At 41.9% G+C, this 17058-nt stretch overlaps 1 protein-coding gene across 3 annotated transcripts in view; it reads left to right on the top strand.

The window, feature by feature from the left end:
- The first annotated feature begins 6225 nt into the window (after positions 1-6225).
- The window catches only part of BLTP3B (bridge-like lipid transfer protein family member 3B), a 59071-nt gene continuing 48238 nt past the window's right edge, over positions 6226-17058 (top strand). The window contains exons 1-2 of one of the 3 annotated variants that reach the window (XM_054812803.1): positions 6228-6591; positions 13948-14094. Coding sequence is in view for 2 of the 3 variants with exons in the window: in XM_054812802.1 (XP_054668777.1) it covers positions 6548-6591 (44 nt within the window). In the remaining variant the exon portion in view is untranslated. Of the gene's footprint in view, positions 6592-13947; positions 14095-17058 lie in introns of all 3 variants that reach the window. The other 2 variants (XM_054812802.1, XM_054812801.1) reach the window with 2 other exon arrangements.

Here is a 17058-nt window from a genome sequence, read left to right as displayed (position 1 = left end):
GTGCTGCGGAGGCTATTGGTCGGAAGTGACTCGGAAGCTCTCGCCAAAGAAACGGGCGGGCCGTTCCCCGCGGCCCCAGTGCGCCTGCGCCCACAGCTTCTACCGGGTCCGGGGGCCGCGCCGCCGTCACACAGCGGCTCCGGGGCGGTGGGAAGGGGCGGCCGCCGGGCAGCGGCGGGCATAGGGCCGTTAACGCGAGAGCCCCTCTCCGGTGTGTATGGAGTCACAGACGCCCCTGCCTTGCCCTCACGGGCCGCGGGGCGCGTCGCGGGTGTCGCTGGCAGTTCAGTGGGGCGGCTGCTGCCGCACGGGCACCCAGCGCATCGGGGAGAAAAGGTAGTGGAGGAAAATCGCTTTGTGAGAAGTAAGCATGTAACACGGGCTCTTCTGTGTAAGGATGTCACAAAAAGAGGAAGGAGAAGACTTTATATTCCACCGTCATTATTTTACCGTTGTTCTAAGCATGCTGTAATTAATCCTCTTTTAATAGTATAAAAACCAGTGCTGTTGGTATTTGCTGTCATGGCCAGTTGTTGTTTTACTGAAGTCTGTGTCAAATATCACAGAATCACAGAACCATAGAACAGCCGAGGCTGGAGGGGACCTTGATAGAGCATCTGGGCCAGCCTTCTGTGGGAAAGGGGCTGAGATGAGATGATCTAGCACCCTGTCCAACCCCATCTTGGAAATCTCCAGTGATGGGGAGTCCACCACATCCGTGAGGAGGTGATTCCAGTGATTTGATCGTTCTCACTGTAAAAAAGTTCCTTATATCAAGATGAAACCTCTCCTGGTGCAACTTAGGCCTGTTTCCCCTTGTCTTCTTGTGAAGAGAGAGCCTCTATCCTCTATGTAGCCACTTTTTAGTACTGGAATACTGTGATGAGGTCTGCCCTGACCCTTCTCCAGGGAGAGAAGACCTAACTTGGTCATAAAATCACAGAATGGTTTGGGTTGGAAGGGACCTCAAAGATCACCTAGTCCCCATGGGCAGGGACACCCTCCACTAGACCAGGTTGCCCAAAGCCTTGAACACTTGCAGGGATGGGGCCTCCACAACCTCTCTGGGCAACCTGTTCCAATGCCTCACCACCCTCACAGTAAAGAATTTCTTCCTAATGCCTAATCTAAATCGACCCTCCTTCAGCTTAAACCCATTACCCCTTGTCCTGTCACTACACACCCTGTTAGTCTTCAAAAGACTCCTTCAGTCTTTCCTCATAGGGCAGGTTCTCCAGTCCTTTTATCATCTTCATGGCCTTCATTTGGACCTTCTGTGGTCCGTCCACAACTTTAGAATTAAGGGGACCAGAACTGGGCACAGTACTGCAGCTGAGCTGGCTGGGATGATCACACCTTTGTCTCTGCCATTAATGCCCCTGCGGATGCAGCCCAGGATCCAATCTGCCTTTGATGCTGCAGTGGCACGCTGCTGACTCCTGTTCAGCGTGTTGTCCACCAGGATCCCCAGGTCCCCTTCCACAAGGCTGCTCCCCCACCACACAGATCCCAGCCTGCCCTAGGCTCTTTGGTTATGTCCTCCCAGCTGCAGGATTTTGCACTTGTCTTTATGATGAATTTTGATTTATTTATATGTTTTATTTACCATCACTAGTATCTTTATTGTTATCCAATAAAATAGAAAGTGCATTACAGTTTTCTATCTGTATGTAATTGGCTTTCCCGGAAATATTAGAAGTTAAAAATAACTGCTGCTCTGTATGATAACTTTTTACCCTAACAAATATCAAATGTCTTTCCACGAGCCAGGGTGTTCAGCAGAATGCATGGCAATCTGATTTTAGACCAATCCTCTTTACGTGCTTTTATCTTAAGAGCAGTGTCCTTAATCCCTGCTCTAGCAGATACATTCTTCAGGAGAGGTCACAGGAATTATCAAAAGCCTGTTTTTCCAGTTCAGGAGTTTCTGGTTTGTTTTAAAGAACACTGTGAAGTGTCAGTTGTTCTCCTTCTTTGCCCATCAACAGGTATAGTAACAGTAAATTTTGGTTTTGTAATCAAAACCCCAAACCCAAAATACACAACACATACAGTTGTGACAAATGCTTTAGGTATTCAGAGTGTTATACCGAGACATAAAGTATTACTCTTAAAATCACATAATTGTTGCTTTGTCCTTTTAATAATATAAAGTTCTTGGAAGAATAATTTAGACACAAAAAACCCATTAACCATTATAGCAATTGCTAACTTTCATTTTGTGAAATTAAAGGTGAAAGCCAGAATTTAATTAATTTTTTTTTCTAGATACTATTTCCAGCTCTTTGAGCTTTCATCTGTTATCATTTAATGACTTGTATTGAATTCAGAGTTACTTTTGCTTTTTTTTTTTCCAGTACCTTCAGGACAATTGCCAGGCTCTTAACAGGTCACTTACTTAGATTTATGTGTAGTGGTTGATATACATAAATATTTAAAGTATCTCGGAACTAAAGTTGGTATATTTACTGTCATTGCTAACTGAAGGCAGCTCACATACATATTTATTGAGTTCATTTACATATTCACCCATATATTGCAATGACACTTCTGTTAATACTTTTTGTTGTTGTTGGTAGAGAACCTAACAAAGACAAAGTCAGTAACATAGTAAGGACACATAAATATGACTTTCAAATGTCCACATGGTAGCAAACCTTGTGCATTGCCCCCTACAATAGCTTAGAATTGATATTTTGTGATGCTCTTTAACTTTGAGTAATGGTCCCTCAGACTACTTAAGCCTTGCACATCTGCATTTGAAGACAGACCATTATCTTTGCATTATCCACATGAAGCCATGCCAAATTTCTCATTCTGCAAATATGAAACAAAGCAGTCACTGAAAACAAATCAGAACTTCTTAGGTCACATTTTACTTGTTCTTTTTCCATATTTCCTACTCCTTTATTTAATGGGAAGAACAATGAATATTTTTTTGTTAATTCTGTGACCTTCATGTTTCTGAAGCTGCTTGGGCTCTAGTTATGTTTTTGTTTTCTTTTCTCTCAACTCCATTCCAGTTTTTACAGTTAAGGAATCCGCATGACTGCATGAAAAGTCAAACTCCATCTGCACACCCTGCTGCTTATTTGCTCTGCTCAGCGGGAAGGTACAGCCTCGGAATGATTGAACAGTGCCAACTACAGAATATGCAGGCTGTTTCAAGCATCCAAAGGAAGTTATCCTTGAGGAAGAAGTTATTGCATTCTTTGACCCTGACAGAGGGGGGCGTTATCCTGGACTTAGCATCCATAAACTGAACCCCACACACCTTTCTATATCTAGGTGACAGTGAAGGGCAGGCTGGTGGATGAAGTGAGTGCCTGATGGGAAACTCTGTACATCCTTGGGTTCTTGGGTCTTCTGTTGAATGGAAGGAGTTCACAAATAGGCCCTAGAAATTACCTGTGGTAAATATAAGCCAAAATTCTTCTTTAGTATCTCTTAGTATCCTGGATACACTCACAAGTGGGGTTCTTTCTTGGTGACATGAGTGCCAGCTGCGCCGTAAGGGAGGGAAGCCAGGAGCTGAGGTGAATACTGTGGCCAGCAGGGCAGGACCTTGCCAGCCAGGGCCTGTCCCACCACCCGCAGCCAGAGAGCAGCGCAGGCAGTCAGGGGCAGGGCAGCCCAGAGCCCAGGTCATCACACAAACGTGTGATGATGAAGCAGGTCCAAGGTCAAGCACAGAAGTCAATCGTCAAGTCAAGGTTGGGATCAGATCTGGCGGGGTGAACCAGAGCCAGACATAGTCCAGGGATCCACCAGGCAGGTCCATGGCGACCGGGCATGTCTGAAGTTAAGATGGAAAACTGCTGGGTCAGGGTCCAGATCAGCAGGACCCAGATCAGTGGGACCCATGGTAATACATGTGATGGTCTGCCACTACAGCCATTTATTCTCCTGTGACACAGTTTTTCCTCACTGAGTGGGGAGTCATTTCGATAAATCAAGAGCAAAGAGCCTTGGTTGCTAGATGAAGAAATCCTACGTAGCAATGTTTGTAAGAGCAAAGTAGTCAGGAAGGCTAAGCCACTCTTTCCTCTTTGTGGTTATCATATTAAGGTGACAGCTTACGACACTCGCAATTTTCTTCATAAATGGTTCCCTTCTGCAGTTCACAGCAGGGACTTTGTATCAAGCATCATTTTCAGATAGCGGTGGCCTAATTAGCATGAACACGCTAGTAGAAATTCATCTGCCTGCAAACATAGGGCTGTGATTTGCAGAATCAGTCCAAAGTCTGGATAAACATAGTCTGGGGATATCCTGATATTAATTTGTGTCAGGGTCTAAAAAGAAGTGTCAGATACTCTGCTTGAACCAAGGCGGGCTCCTTACCACATGCCCTTCTAACTCCCTGTGGTGGGGAGCTGATCTGGGCATTTGCCTCTGTTCCTCCATTCAGTGTGCACCAGGAGATGAAGGAGAACATGAGGTCACAATTCAGATCAACCCTGCCAGACAGGGATATTTCTGGTTTCCAGTTCTGACATCAGTGAAGAGCCTCTGGACTTTCCGTTTTCTGCCAGAGCTACGCTTGCAGGACACTTGAAAGGGAACACGGAACACGGGTCCTGCTTTCCTTAGCCCTCGTATTTTCTTTCTTGGCGAGAAGCTGATCCATCATTATGATGAACATTGTTTCTCCAAGATACTGGTAGAATTTTTCCTAGTTGAGAAAATTGATCTTAAAACAGGAATAAAAGTGTTAGGTTCATATACAGCTCATTCCCACTTTGTAAATCTCTTGAAAGAATACAATGAGGTCAGTATTACACAACTGATTTTTAAATGCCGGGAAAAATCAATTGAAAATGTTCATCTCCTGACCTATTTTTTCATCTGTTACTGCTTCATAGTTCTGACTTAAAGGTCCTTGGGGTTTTGGTTCATTGCATGTAAATTATTGATCTGTTGCATATATGAGAAGCAAAGAAAACAGTATCTGATGTCTTTCCTCAGCAGCTCTAGACTATATTTTAGAGCCAGCAAGCCACCCTTCATACAGAGGTCATATCTGAAAATCTTCTTAGTTTTACAATTTTTTTTTCTTTTTCCAGTTAATACTACTATTTAGCATAGTTGGTTACCTACCACTGAAATGCTGAAAGATACCTTTTCTGAATGAGGGACCCCCAGAGAAGAGGGTTACTGGACCAGCAAAACTGTTACAGGACATTTATTTTTGAACTGACTGAGAAATGTTGCTACAGCATGAGAAGCTATTCTCTCAAAATTAGAATAATCTATAGGCTTTACAGTTACCACAGATACCCAGTGAAATGTGAGCACCTGGAGAACAACCTGATTTTACAAGTCTGGGAGCTTGAGTAATTGCTGAGAAATTTGAGTTTATATACATATGAATTTATTGCCATGCTATTATAAGTTTCTGTCAGTAAGCTTTTCTTCTTTTTATCTGGCCTTGTTCCTTTGATGTGCTGATGTAGGAGCAGTAGCCATCCTGCTCAGGCCCAGGAGAAGGTGTGTGCCTGTTTTGACTGGGCTGTCTGCCTGAGCCACTCTTCCACCTCCCTCTGGAAGTACAGACAGCTGGCAGGGTCGAACTGTTTGCTTCTGGGGTTGTTTGCTTGCTTGGCGCATCATTTTGGAACGATTTTGGGGATGCCAGATGGAAACAAATTTTAGGGTTGCTTTTTGTAGCTGGAAATGAATTTTGCTTATAAGAGAGGTATAAAAAGGATAACTGTCTCAGTTAATCAAGGTGAATGTATTACAAAAGAGCTAGAATAATGGAGTTTATCTGAAAAACTTAATATTGCTTCTGTCAATGAGCTCTGCCAGTCGCTTGCAGCTCCGATACTGGAGCATGATGTGCAGATATTAACGCCAAGTATTAACACACATAGGTAGTACACATTTTATCAAGAGGATTTCTTGCTACATACTAGATCAATTTTTGTTGTTGTATTTGTTACACATAACACCTTTTAGTGGCAATTTATAACAGATTTTCAATAACATAGGTGCAAAGGGTGAGGGAGAGGCCGGGTCCACAGGGGACAAACTCCACAGGCGGGAGGAGGGATTGAGCCGCAGGCGGGGACACAGATGCTGTCAGAGTTTTGGAGCTGGAAGGCTGAAGAGGGATGAAAGCAGCACCTGGCTGAGGAGAGCGCAGAAAAGGCGGGCGGCGCGGCCTCGGGTGGACAGACGCTGCGGGCGCTGAAAGGGGACGGCGGCGCTGCCCAGGCGGACCCCGGCTGCGACATGCAGCGGACGCGCCCCTGCTCAGGGGGCCTGCGAGCTGAGGAGGGGAGGTGCCCTTTCCCCGCCTCCGCCAGCCCGGGGCTGCCGCCCCCCGCGGTGGCTCCGCCTGCGGCCCTCCCCGTTGCCGCCCCCGCCCCCCGTCACTAGGCGATGCTGCAACCAAGATGGCGGTGGGCGTCGAGTGAGCGCGAGCGGAGACGGCGGTTTCGCTCCCGGCACTCTCCCCGCCTCGGGCAGGGGGAGGCGGAGGGATGAGGCACGTCCCAGATCCCGGCCGGTCGTCGTGAGGGGCGCGAGCCAGCAGGCAACTATGGCGGGGATTATCAAGAAACAGATCCTGAAGCATCTCTCCAGGTCAGTGGGGCGCCGTGCCCCAGGTAGGCGGAGGGAGGGGTGGGGGCGGTGGCAGTTCCCGGCCCCGCGCCTCCGGTCGGAGAGCGGCCCCCGGGGCCTTGTGCGGGGCGTGGGGGTCTGGGCTTCATTCAGCCCGCGGAGGGTGGAGCTAGAGCCGCCTCCTCGGGGTGACTGGGGGCAGCCGGCTGCTTGTGTGGGGCTGTCCGGTGGTGACAGCCGCATCATCAGCCCCTAGCCCTCTCGCTCGGTGCCCGCCGGCGCAGGGTGGCGCGCAGGCGCCCGCCCGAGGCGAGGAGGGGGCTCGGTCTGCCTGGCGCAGAAGGGAGTCACCGAGTGAGTCACCGCCGGGCTCCGGTCGTCTCCTCGCCGGGCAGACGGTGCCCGCCCCCGCAGCCCGCCGCAGGGCGCCGAGCCGAGTCGGGGCTGCCGTGGCAGCGAGCCCGTGTCCCCCCGGGAGGCGACGGCCCAGCCCCTCGGCGGGGAGCGCTGACGGGGTCCGCGGGGCGCCCCCCAGAGCAGCCCGTGGCGGCGAGGGGGAGTGGAAAAGAACGGAGGGGAAACCCCAAATCCCGTCGTAATTCAAAGGCGGGGGGGACGTGTTTACACAAGCTGTCCCCGTTCCTTTGCCGGCTGGGGTGTGGGAGCGGGGCGTGTGGCCTTGCAGGTCTGGTCGCGACATCTGAGCTCTGGCACACGCAGGTGAGGCCGGGTAACAAAAGAGAGGCGTTCCGGTGCACGCAACGGGATGAAATGAGTTCTAACGTGCCTCGTGGGTTAAAACAAAAAACAAGCCAAAACCCTACTGTAAAATTTTGTAGCTGTTAATATCGTGTGCTTGAAAGGTGGAAAAACTGCAGAAAGCACACAATTGGATTGATAATATTTTAAAAACCCGCACTACGTTTCTCCCGTTTTCTAAAGAGAGATAAAAAACCTGTTAGGTACTTGATCTGTCATGATACTATAGGGTTGTTACTCTTCAGAGCTCACTTTTATAAATTAAAAAAATATAACCTGAAATACTGGTCCCCTATTTGCTTATTTTTTCAAAGTGGTTTCTTCTATTTTTGTATGGTATTTTGGAAAGGTGTTTATTTTCATCAGTGCTAATAAATAGAGAAAATCAAACAAAATGAAATTACAGATTGTCATCTGTTGATGATGCAGAGGGAAAACACAGCTCTCATTCCAAATCCTTTGATATCTGTCCACTAAAGATGATGTATGAAGCAATAGTAGAATAATTTTTCCCTTCCACCCCCTACTCATGAGTTTTGTAGCTGGGAATGCTGGTAAAGAAATCTTGTCTTCACATGAAAATAACTGAGCGCTCTGCGAATGGAAATGCAATACGAAGATGTCGTCAGGCTTGAGTCAGTTTTCTAATCAGAAATGTGCATGGAATCACTGGACTTAATTGACAGATACAGCTCACTTCCCGCAGTTGTATTTAGCGAGCCGCGTAGGAGAAGTTAACTCTAGTCTCTGTGCTGCAGAGACTAAAGCCTAAAATGTGTTTGGGAACTGGGCATAAGTAACATGAGCTATTGTCTAGTTTTTCAAATAAACAGCTGAATAGGTTAGAATTGAGTACTTTTTAATGCCAATAAACTTATGTTTGCTTTCTTGTGTGATGTGATAAGGCTTATTCAACAAGACTACATCAAATGATTGTGACAAGTGTCATCGTTTTTAAAAAGCTTATGGGATATATCTAACAATCTGAGGTTTGCAAGTTGAAGTTGAGGCTCGTGATCCACACTATGTTGACACTAAAAGAGTGTGTTTGCTACCTAAAATATAGACAGTATTATTGTTATGCCACTTATTATGGGTGTTCTTAATCACATGATCAGATAATATCTTTTCTTCCTGCAGAACTGGTGCTTCAGTGGTTGCAGAAGTTGGTTACACAAGAAAACAGAATTCAAGTGGCACGAGCACCTGTAAATCTGGTGGCTTTTTATATTTCAGGAGCTTGTTTTTTCAACAAAAATGATAATGTTCTTTATTTCAGGATTTTCTTTAATATGTTTTATAAGAACATGATTAAGGTAGCCTTCACACACTGTTTTATTTCAGCATGGAGCCAAATACATAAGGAATTTTCTGTAATACAGAGGGTGCTAAAGGACACTTTCACTTTGCAGTCTATTACTATATTGGTTCCTGTTCTGCAATTTTGATAGTTCCTCAAAACTGATGCCTGTTTGTCATCATCAACAAAGCAGGTATTAGTGGCAGGATTAAAATGTATTGGAAGAAGTCCATATATAGTAAAGGAGGAGGGTAAAGAATTATCCTGTTATCTTGATTTACTTTCATTTTTGATGATTGTATTTCTCTTTATGTTTGAACAAAGCCAAATCTAATATGTACTTCGAAGAACAAATGGAAGATATGAACTTGTACCTTCAGTTACAGAAAAGCACTTTTTTGTTTGCCACAAATCACAGAATGGTTGAGATTGGAAAGGATCTCTAGAGGTCACCTTGTCTAGCTCCTCCAAATCATCATTGATTTAGCAATATTTGCCATGAAGATTGCTGCAATATCTGTTAGTCATGTGTTATCGATTTTCAACTTTCTTACTATCTAGATACTTGTCGTGGTTATATACAAATTTAAGAGCATTGTGTTATTCAGCATTGTAGTTTCCCTTTAGCAGTTTACAGTGCTTTTAGATGAACTGATATGAACACTGGTGTTACGAAGGAGCCTTATCATTCTACATTTGTTAGCTAGCGAAAATTTGTACACAGGTATGAGTCTTTAAGGTCTGAAAACAAGAAGAAGAGAAAGATCCAAACTGCATTTTGGAACAGTTTTGGTATCTAAATGACTTTTTACCTTTGTAAAAGATTTTTATTATTGCTGTGTTACAGCTTAAGAGCAGTGAAGGTAGTAGAATGAACTTACTCAGCTTGTAACAAACCTGTATCTTTTGTCAGGATCTGGTGATGAGTTTTTAGATTTCTCAGTCTTTTAAAAACTTTTAAAATATAAGCTATGTCCTCTGTCTTCAACGTGTGCTGCTCTTCTCCAAGGCTGTAGAAGAAAATGGGGAGGGAAGGGTGGGGTCAAAATACATTTTTTTTTTTTTGTTATTCTTTAGATTATGTGGTGCTTGACATAGGATATGAAACTCAGTGCTATCTGTGAAGCTGAAGAGATGAGTTTGTCATTTGGAGGCTTGAATTTTTGTCAGCTCCATATTGTGTTAAGTGTGTTTTTTGTGAATGCAGATGGTGGAGCATCTTTATTTCATAATATGAAAGAGGTATCTGGATACTGGTGGCATCCTTTACAAAGGTAGGAATGAGACACTGTGCCTAGGAGTCTTCTGTGTAGCGTTGGGATCGCTTACTCTTACTGTCAAGGTCTTCCCCAGTGAACTGAAACTTGTGTTGAATCTTCATGTGTGCTGTTACATGTTTTCACGGGTGAGAGATTTCTTGTTGAACAGCACCTTTTATTGCAAAATTTTCTGTGCACTGCTCTGCTATGATAATAGGAGATACCCTTCAGCGTTACTTCTTTTTCCTCAGATGTTGTAGACAAGTGTATAAAACAGCAGTGTTAAAGATTTCCAGTAGGACTCTAGATTGCGCTACGCAAGTTCACAGTAGTGTTCGTATTACACTATCTGTGGTTATAAGGGGATCATTACCACAGGGCTTTGAATGTTGAGTTGTTTGGATCCAAGATATTGACAGAGATTGTGTATTACTAACACAGACTTACATAAGGTTTTTTTTCAGGGCTGTTTTTGTTTTCATTTTTAGTATCATTGACTGAAATTCCCTTTCTACTTAATAAGTGGTCTGAGTCTTCTGTGTAAGTATCTTCAATGTCCATGCCTTTCTGTGAAACACAGTTTTGTTTGCCAAAATATGTCTAAGAAGCATGAAGGAAAGCTTACAAACTTTGCCTCTACTTGAGTTAAGTAGTCCCACAGAATATGACATTCTTCATTTCACTTAGATATTAACTCTTAGTTCACCAATGATAACACATACTTCAACTTAAAAAAATTCCATTATTTGTTTGAATCTTATTTGCTATTTTCACAAAGAAAACAGTAGGAAATTTAGAAGTGTTTGGTATGGCAGAAACCCAAATTGTTTTCAGTTTGTGTCATTAGTTAATGTTCTGCATGAACTTAGACCTTCTTTGCTTTTGCTCACCTGAAGCAAAAGATGTGAAAATACTAAGATTTCAATAGAAGAAAATTACAGTAAATTTTTGATAAGTTTTTTTCACCTCCTAGTTGGGAGATCACTCTAAAATGCATAAGAAGATTGATTTTACGAAGGGTAGCATACTAATTGTATGGGTATCAGGAATTGGCTGCTCCTGCTATAAACGGTGATATCCTACATCATCTGGTACGACTTCACTGATACATGCCCGACCTGAATATATGACTTGCATATCACCCTGCTTTTATACTAGTAAGACATGTCTGTTTGGTTGCCATCTCAAGAGATGTGAGATGATGCCTTTTAGAATCTACCAATGTAACACCTTTGGCCAGAATGGGCTCGTTCCTTCCTGTAACTAAATGACAAAAATTGTTTTATTGAACTTTGAAACTTCTGCTAGTAGTAAAAGAAGTAGAATTTTTGCTTATTTTCAGGGTTTTTTTTAGTTCAGTTCTATGTCACTTCAGTTTTGTGAAAGTTATCCAATTATTTTAGCCAGCCAAAGAACACATGTGTACTTTTCCTCGAATAAGTGTAAAACAGTTTATCTCTTTGCTTGTACTGAAGATTTTACAGAGCGTATTGGCTTGTGTAGTATGTGGGGAAAATAACAAAATGCAATGTAGACATAGCAATCTACATTGTTCTGAATGCATCTGTGTTGGATCTGAATGCTTATGGAAAGTGTTAGCATATTGTCTATCTTAAATGCTGCACCTAGTGAAAGAATGAGTCTGAAAAAGGACAGTAGTAAAGCAGAACTGCTTGAGATGGCAGAAAAGAATGAGGAGAAAGAGCAATTTAAAGTTTCATTATAATCCTGTATTTCTTAAATTCCCTTATGTTTGAAATTCAATAGTTTTTGTATTTAAGTGGAGACTTCATGCCAACAGTTTTGTCTGTGTGAATGTGTTGATAGTGTTCTGATGAGCATAAAGGAATCAATAAATGTTTTTTTCAACAAAAATAAAAAGCTTTCATTTTCTTCTATTATTGTTAGCTTCATGCATCGTGTTACATTTAAAGCTTCTGTAACAGAACATCTTCCAAAAGGCTAAACTGAAACTGCTGTAGTGCTTTATGAAATTATAATGGTATTTTGGAGCTAAACCAGCAATAATGTATTTGCTGGTAGAATTCTTAATCATTACATTAATCAAGATTTAATATTAAATCTTGTGTTACATCTCAGATCTCTTAAGTCTCTTTCAGTAGCATTTGGACTAATAAACTTACAGAATTTTACTTCTAGTTTTCAGTTTGTTTTACATTATTTTTGAAAATGTATTATAAATCTGGATGCTGATTCTGCAGACATTTAATTTCTCCAATTAAAGTTCTGCTGAAGTTTTGTTGAGGTCAGACACCTTTTACATATACATAATAAAAATCAATACATTTGCAGAATCAATAGGAATTAATCAGCAGCATTTTACTTCTATGCAATAAATTTCTTTAAACGATTCTCAGAATAGTTTTACGGGGAAGTAGGTTTCAAAGTGAGAATGGTGTTGAAGATTACTTCATGTTCAAGTAGCTGATAAGCTAGTGTGAAGCACTCTCAGGAAAAAGGGTACTTAAAGCCTTTGAGGGATAAAATTGTGTCTTATGCTAAATGATTATGGAGTATGTAAGAATCAAAACAAAGCCCACAGTTATTTTTTTTTTTTAAATTTGGTGTTTCTTCTGCCGAAGCCTTGGTGTTGGTGTTTTTGGTTTTTTTGGTTGGATGGTTTGTTGTTTTTTGGGTTTTTTTGTATCAAAGCGGTATAAAAGTAGGTAGTAAATAACTGTCAGAGTGAGAGGTGCTTGTTAAAGTGTATTTAGTTTTATTTTCAACTTTCTTCTACAAGCAGATTGGGCATAATTAGATAATTTCTGATGAAACAATAATGGAATTATAAAGGCTTACACAAAATGATTTGTTTCATAGATTTTGGGGGGTTTTTTTTGCAAATCATGAGAATAATTGCTAACAAATAATTACACAACGCATCTAGGTTTTGGCTGCTTGCGGGAGAACCCAGGTTTCTTAATCTGGTAGCTCCCACAGGAGTTGTTCTGTACACCTGGAGCTGGTGCTGACCAGGGTTCAGTTCTCTTAATTCTCTCCTCTTTTCATGAGAAGAAAGAGGAGAGGAAAGTAAGAAAAAAGCTCCAACTCAAGCTGTGGCTTTCAGTACTTCCAGGCTCCCCTGTGTGGATGTCCTTGCTGTATGAAGAATGCCCTCAGCACAGATTTTGTGGCCGCTCTGCCATGCAGCTTACCATACAGCTTGAGAATATCAGAACTTTTATTTTCTCAGAGAACTTGGCTGCTTCTGTTACCTGACCCCTAAGGAAGTAACCTTGGGATCCAGCTACCCCAGAAACTGGAAGTTATGTGGTTACTTACTTGTGGAACAATTTTCATGGTGTAGTTGCTCCCTGTTTAGGCTGAGGCATCTGTTCAAAGTGAAGACAGTTAACCAAAAATGTCTTTTTTTAAATTACCACATAGTTTGCCAAGTTAAAGATTCTAACTTTTAATTTTTGAGAAGCTTAATATACTAAAATGTCATAGCCTGAAAAGTCAGGATGTCAAATGTGTGCAGGTCTTTGTAGCACTGTCCCAAAGACAAAACCAAATCCAAGAAGTCCCGTTCTCTTACATCTGTAGAGTCAGGTTTCTTTAGTGTGAATTTTGAATAGGTGAGGTTGAGACACTGTGAATGGGAACGAATAATGTGGGCTGAGTAATCTCAGGCTAGGCAGAACAAAACTGAAAAATTGTCTCCCACTTCAAAATAAAAACCTCTTATGCTGCATCTGCAGGCAGTCTTCCTTCTCGCATTCCAAATATACTTACTGAGTATCTCTGAAACCACTTGGCTATATTATATAGACCTTTTCTGCATGATTAAATGAACAGCTTATGGAGAAAATTTTAAACGTGGCTGCAGTATTGTAGTATCAGACAGCAAGGGATATTCTCATGGGAATAGAGCATTTTACACAGACCTTTTTCCTTTTTAGTTCTAGAATGTCATATGTGTAACAAACTGTTGTAACTGCAGTTCTCTTTAGCTAAAACTCTCTTACATTATTGTATCACTCCTTTTTCCCTTTGAACTTGATCCCTTGTGTGTCCCCTGTGTCCCGTTCCCTGCAGCGATCCCAGCTGGCTCTGGTGGAGATTGGTTTGCTGTGAATATCCTTACTACCAAAATGAGTACCAGAAGCTTCTCAGAAGCCGTGGCAACTGACCACTTGCTTTCACCAGGAATAGGGGCCTTTTGTCTGAATACCTTGCCCTCAGGTAACTTCCCCTCTCCCACCTTTCTAGAGTAAATGTAAGAGGTGGTATGCATTTATACAAATTTGGGAGTGAAGTGAGCTCTATAAAATGTTAATTGGATTTTCTCTCTCTTCTGTTTGTTTTTGTAACTTAACAATTCTGCAAAAAATAATTGTTCGCTATGCAGCTGTGTGTTTGGTTTGTGAAGTAAACCAGCAATCCCATTATGAACATACCTTTTATGTGTAATTTCTAAATGCAATCTTCTAGGTGTTTCCCAGCACCTTTAGACTATTTGACATTTGCTGTTGTATAATTTTCATCTACTTAATTGCTTTGCATAACTTCATGTTTATTACCTCTGATAGATATTTGAAGGATCGCTCAGCTTTTTAACTAGCTTACATAAAAGAATAGCTGATTTTTTTTTAATTAAGAGTCCTTCTAGTTAATGTCTTTTAAAAAAATCTTACTGTGCTATGAGATCTGATCAGTTAGCATTAAAAACATATACATAAATAAATGCTGCGGTTTCCAAAAGGCAAATGTTTTCATGCTTTTACACTGCACCGTTATTTCTTGATTTTAAATTTATAAAATTATTGTACATCAAGTAGCTTTTCTTTGCATGAGTTACGGAATGTTGTATTTTGACTGGAATGTAATAGTTATCAAGTATAAGCAAATTCTCAATGTGATATATTATTTTTGCTGCCTGCAATATGGAAGTTGCATATAGCTTGCCACATATGTTTTAGTATATTAAGGATTTTATATTATCTTGTACTCAATGTATGCATTAAGGTCCGTTGTGTATAGGATTGTCATGTTTGAAACAAGTTTTTTGGGTTTGATAGTGCTGACCATTTCTATGCTTGTGTAAATGAGATGTGAAAAGACTCATGGAATAGAAAAGCTAATACTGGTCAGTGTGAGGTTTGAAACAGAAATTACTTGAGTGATATTTTGCTTACAAGATGGTCATCACTTATGCAGTAAGCATCATTTATGCATAGTACTTGGCTATATCTGAGCAGATCTGCTGCATGACACATAATTAGGTAATAGCCATTGATGACAGCAGCTGTTTCAGTTCTGCCTGTACCCAAAGAGCAACCAATACAGTTTTTCCAAATAGAGAGAAAATAATTTCCTGCATGTATTATTACAGAATTAACTAGAGGAAGCTTTATATACTGTCAAGGTAAGGCAGTTGGTAGGAATGTCAGTATTTGAGAAAGTACGGAATAGGTCTTAGAGTGAATGGGTGAGTGTACTAAGCTGTCTTTAGGAAGTTAGCTGGCGTCAGATTCCACGTGGAAGCCCTTCTGTGTAGTGATGAAATGGGAGCAAATATCTGGAAGGCATCAGCAAAGCAGATGTACTATTCAGCACCCCACCTCCTAGGATGGGAGAGATAAGGGGGATGGCATGACACTGCACCAGATCCGTTACACAAGTATGGGCTCATTGTTGAGTCAGGGTCCTAATTAGTGATTTGCCTGGGAAGGAGGATCTGTCTTTAGGCTGTGGTAAGTCAAAAGGCCTGCTGAGTGTTAGGTGGTTCAGGTCCAGTATAATAGCCTGAAAAGTCCCGCCTGAAAAGTTCCACCTGAAGCTGTAGGATTGTAGGTCGTGTTTTGGACTTGTCTAGTATGCTATAACTCATGGCCAGCTGAGAGCAGTACGTCCAGGCTGGGTGTGCAAACAGGGGAATACCCTGTCCTGCTCCAGAGTTTGGCCTGTGAGCACCTTTGCAGGATGCTGTGCAGCAGTTCCTCTCCATGCTGGACATCCAGCAGGCCTTGCAGGGTTCTCCTTCTTGCACTCAGCCACCAAATACACACCTGACAATTCTACCAAAGTTCAAGGTCTGATTAGATAGAACATGCAGGCATTCACGTGGGTGGCCACGTTACCTGTGGGTGAAGGGGTGATACCCTTCTCACGTACAAATTGATGTTGGCGGGTGTAGGAAGGTGCCAGTCAGGCATTGTACGTAGCAAGGGGTGTACTTGAAAAGTCTGGTACCAGGTGTGGCTGCTGCACTTGGTATTACCATTTAGGAGTCATCTGTGATTTCCTGTTTTGCAGAATGAGGGAATGGTAGCCCTTGCAGTTCGTCTACTGATAGGGCCTTCTTGGGAGGAAACTGCATGGCATTTGGGAATCCACACAGGACACAACGTTGCTGCTACGGTTGACTTCTGGATAAAGGCTGGAGGACACCCTGTCAGACCACCAGAATAGTCTGCTATAGACTTGCCTACTGGTTACCCAGTGGCTGTTAACAGTGGTGGTGAGATTTTACAGTGCTATGGCAATGCTCTCTTCCTGGTGGAAACTGTGAGAGTGTCATTCTTTGTGGGAGCTTTTTTTTTTTGTCCAGAAATATTAAAATTTATCCTCACAAGTGTTTATTTTCAACCTAATATACTGTGAATATTCTTAAGTAAAGCACTTAAGTTTTTGTGTCAGAGTGTGTCTGGTTAATCCTACTATGTTGTAGGCATAAAAGGTACCACGAACAAAACCTACAAACAGGTAGGTTTGTCTACCTACAAACCCTACCATGAGTGCCTTTTTTTTTTTTTTTTAAGCTTTTGATTTTGAGATTATATTCTATCCTGGTGTTTCATGAGTATTAAGATGTTCTGTAATGAGAGTTTCCTTTTACTGACTTAAAATGTGTTCTTTTTTAGTTTTGTGTGTGGTTTTGTTCTTACGTTAAGATAAATGAGCATCCAATTAACTTTTTGTGCAGTGTTCATTACTTTGTCATTAATGTTTCTTTTTATCTTCTCTGTTTCTAAATTAGTTTTAATATTTTTAGAAGTAGATATAGTGTCCAAGCTGAGGGTATGCCATCATATTTTGTAGTGATATTTAGTACTACTTACCATTCATTCTTTATACATAGTAGTACTTTAATCTTCTTGTATCCCAGGCAGTTTTTCCTCAATTGTCTCTTATCTTCCAGCTTTA

Source organism: Grus americana, chromosome 1 (assembly GCF_028858705.1).
Source record: "Grus americana isolate bGruAme1 chromosome 1, bGruAme1.mat, whole genome shotgun sequence".
NCBI lineage: Eukaryota > Metazoa > Chordata > Aves > Gruiformes > Gruidae > Grus > Grus americana.
The sequence above is the reverse complement of the archived record's forward strand: the minus strand, read 5'-3'. Positions and strand labels throughout refer to the sequence as shown.